The 3797-nt window shown below is 61.8% G+C and overlaps 1 protein-coding gene across 2 annotated transcripts; it reads right to left on the bottom strand.

Annotated features, from left to right (window-relative positions):
• Positions 1-323: 323 nt before the first annotated feature.
• Positions 324-2318, bottom strand: FEM1A (fem-1 homolog A). Of its 2 annotated transcripts, XM_065875142.1 has the most exons (2): positions 1606-2318; positions 324-1470 (listed from the first exon to the last, which is right to left on the bottom strand). In XM_065875142.1, exons 1-2 carry the CDS (start codon positions 2316-2318, stop codon positions 324-326), a joined length of 1860 nt encoding a protein of 619 aa, XP_065731214.1. The 2 variants fall into 2 exon arrangements, with proteins under 2 accessions (XP_065731214.1, XP_065731213.1); XM_065875141.1 differs by having other exon boundaries at positions 324-2318.
• Between the last annotated feature and the right edge of the window lie 1479 nt (positions 2319-3797).

Genomic DNA, 3797 nt, shown 5'->3' on the forward strand with positions numbered 1-3797 from the left:
GCTTCAATCCCTCTGCCTCCGGGTCAGAAGGAGACCCTCAGAAACCCAGGCAGACAGGACTAAGGTGCGGGAGGTTGAGCGTCTTCTCCCTGTTGAGGATGGGCGCGCGCGCGCGGGCTCCTCGAGAAAGTCCTTTCTCCTAGCGCGTGATCCTGAAGGCTTCTAGCACCGACAGCTCGCTGACTCCCTTCCCCTCTCCCTGCGGAGGGGAGGGGGCCGTGGAGGCGGGAAAGCCCTTCCCCCATTCCAGCCACCGGAAGTGCTCCCCGGCAGGGCGGGGGGGTTGCGGGTCCCGCCCCTCCCAGGTTCTCCTCTGGGCCCTGTTAGTGCAGCTCGATGAAAGCCTCCAGCTCCTCGGGGATGAAACCCTTGTAGGGGATCTTGTTCTTGTCCAGGGCGCGGGCCGCAAGGCACTGCAGGGTCACGTAGTTGAAAGGCTGAATGGTGCTCTTGGCTAGCAGCTTCTCGTCCAGCAGCTCGTAGGCTGTCTTCTTGAAGGCGTTGGTGGCGTCCATGTGGGCCCCCGCCTCGATCAGGGCGTTCATGATCCCCGGGCAGTTGTTCTGCGCCGCGATGTGCAGCGGGGTGTTGTTGTCAAAGTCCCGGCTGTCTGGGTCGGCCCCGCAGTCGAGCAGCACCTTGACCACCTGGAGGGAGGGGAACCTGCCCACCGGGTAGCGGCCCACGTTCGTGGTCTCCGCGTCCACGGCCATGTGCAGAGGGGTGAAGCCGTTCTTGCCGCGGGGGGCGCACTTGAGCAGCCGGTAGACCTTCTGGTGCTTCAGGTGCTCCTGGTCAGGCGTGCACTCCACCTTCTCCAGCAGGTAGAGCAGGTGGAGGATGATGGCCAGGGCCTTGGTGAACTGGGCCGAGTCGCCGGGCTCCTTGGGCAGCTGTAGAGCCCGCTCCACTTCCCGGACTCCTTTGCACAGCACCCCCATGAGGTCTGCAAAGCCGACTGGCGTGCCCAGGCTGCCCTTGGCCGAGCGGTCCTGGAGCACGTAGGAGAAAAGTTCGGCAAAGGAGAGGAAGCTGCTGGCGGTCATGGGGCTCAGAGGCTCGAGGTTGTTCTGCTGCATGTCTAGGGCATACTTCCACAAGCGGATGCAGCGCTCGAAGTTGCCCGAGTCGGCGTACACCGCACCCCGGTACCGAATATAGTAGGAAGTGTCTGGGTGGGAGGGACCCAGGATGCGCTCTCGGATCAACAAGGCCTGCATGCGCATCTCATCCGGGTCGGTGATAAGCGCCTCCAATTCCTCGGCGGTGTTCACCTCCCTGGAATAGTCATAGGCGAGGACCAGCTGCGAGGGCTCGGGTTTGGGCAGATACGCGCCCCCCTGGTGACGAAGCTCCATGGCCCGTCTCCAGTGTTTCAGGGCCCCGAGCAGATCTCGCTTCTTATCCACGTAGGTGGCTCCCAGCAACTCCAAGGCTTCCACGGCGGCTTCCCGGCTGGTGGGGCAGCAGCTCTCGTACGATTCCTCACTCAGGGATTCCTCTGGGGAGGAGCTGCCGCAGCGGGCGCCCTGGGGCTGCGCGCACGCCACGCCGGCGGAGGGGCCTTCTCGGGCCAGCCCCGGCCTCGCTTCCTCCCCAGCGGGCTGCTCCTGGATGAGGTACTCCACGATGTTGGTGTGGCCCGTCACGCTGGCCGCCAGCAGCGGGGTCATGCCGTAGCCGTCCCGCTCCATGCGGGCGTTGCACCCGAGCAGCAGCTGCAGGATCTCCAGGCTGCCGGACTCGGCGCAGTCGTGCAGGGCCGTGTTGCCTTTGGCGCTGCGCCGGTTCACCTGGGCGCCCTGCTCTAGCAGGTAGCGGGCGATCTCGCGGTGACCCTTGTAACAGGAGATCATGAGGCACGTGTGACCGTGCCGGTTGGCCACCTCCAGGTCGGCCTGGTGCTCGCCCACCAAGTAGCGCACCACCTCCAGGTGCCCATCGAAGCAGGCGGCGCGCAGGGGCGTCGAGTTGGTGCGCGTGGTGCGGTTCACCGAGGCCCCACGGCGCAGCAGGCTCCGCACCACGTCCAGGTGGCCGGCGGCCGAGGCGGCCCACAGCGGCGGAGCACCCTCGATGGTCTCGCCATCGAAGTGCACCGAGCCGCCCGCCTCCACGCTCGCGCCGCACCGGTCCACCAGGTACTCGACCACGTCCAAATGGCCGTAACGGGCGGCGATGAGCAGCGGCGTCCCCCCGCTGGCCACCTCGCCCGTCAGCTCTTCCAGCTCCTCCCGGCTCCGGCCGCTGAGCAGCTTCTGAAGCAGCTGCAGCTTGCCGTCGCGGGCGGCGTTGTACACGGCGGTGTGGAGGTCCATGGTCCGGGCCTCCGCCAGGCCATGGGCCAGCCGCCGGGGTACTGGGGGACGGGGCGGGGGGACAGCGGACTAGCGCCCGGAGGAACACGGGGCAACCTTCACCGTCTCCCCCGCCGCCATCTTAGGGGCTTCTGGGGCGGAACAAAATGGCTGCCGCGACCTGGTTCCATTGGAGACTGGAAGGGTGCAGGGAAATGTAGTTCTCTAAGCCGGCACACTCCGTGAAACAGAAAAGGAACGGTAAGGTATTAAAACTACAACTTCCAGAAGGCCGAGGGCCAGCGGCGGCGAAGTGGTATCACGATGCATGGCGGGAATGGCAGTTCCAATCACAGCCAATTGTGGCGGAAGCTCCTCTCTCGAGGACTACCACTCCCGTCATGCAATGCTATTGCGATGGCTTGTGGGACCCGGGAAAGTTTGCCTACGTACTTCCTGTGGCTGTCACTGTACCGGAACCGACGGAAACGCAGACGCAGGCCAAAGGAGTACGTTCCGCAAAAGGCAGGGAGAGCGACTCGGAGCCAACCAGGAGCGAGAGCAAAGGCGAAGCCAGGCGAGTGGTCCGATTTGGGTTTCGCGAGGCCGAGCCGCTCACCGGCAGGGGGCGCTCGGGAGGGCAGGAAAGTGGGGCGGGATGGGGACGTTAGGAGAGCAGGGAGTACAGGTGGCCCTAAGGTTCAGTGTCCGGCGCTCGTTCACTTCTCATTCATTCGTTCATTCATTCACACACTCATATGTTTATTTGCTCACTCATTAATACCCTATTAAAAATTTAGTTTTCCTTCCTTCAACCCTCAACATCCTCAATACAAAATCTAAATTAATTTGCCTCAGCCCTTGGTCATTTGGCTGGGAAACTTCTCCAATATCATTGTGAGTAAACCTCTGGGGTTCGGGGCTTTGAGAATCTCAGTTACTTGCTCAAGGGCACAGGGCAAGTAAATGGCCTGGTCGGGATTTGAACCCAGGCAGAAGTGGCTACGTAATTTGCAGGGTCCAGTGCAATAGGAAAATGTAGAGCTCCTTGTCCAAAAGTGATGAAGAGCTTCCCAACAAGGACAGCAGGGCATTAAACCAAGCGTGGGGCCCTTCTGAGCATGGGGTCCTGGGTGACTGCACACGTCGACACCCCCGTGAAGCCTGAACCCCACCTCCAAAGTCAGACCCTTACCCCCAACACTGTCTTGCCTCTAATTTGCTGCTGCCTGCTCCAGGGTTATTGAGGATTACTGGAAAGATGAAGGAGGTTGCTGTGTCTAGGAATGTTCGAGAAATGCATGGTGTTCTCTACCTCCCGACTTTTGTGTGTGCTGTTCCCTCTGCTTGGAATGCTGTTCCATACCTTCTTCCCTTGGCTACATCTTGGGCCTTCTTCAGGTCTCAGCTGAGACTTCAGGTCTTCTTGGATGATTCCTTGACCTGGAGCTTACTGGGTACCCTCCCTGGCACCACTGACGTTCTGCTTCGTGAATCTTA

This window comes from Phocoena phocoena, chromosome 3 (genome assembly GCF_963924675.1).
Source record: "Phocoena phocoena chromosome 3, mPhoPho1.1, whole genome shotgun sequence".
NCBI classification, from domain to species: Eukaryota; Metazoa; Chordata; class Mammalia; order Artiodactyla; family Phocoenidae; genus Phocoena; species Phocoena phocoena.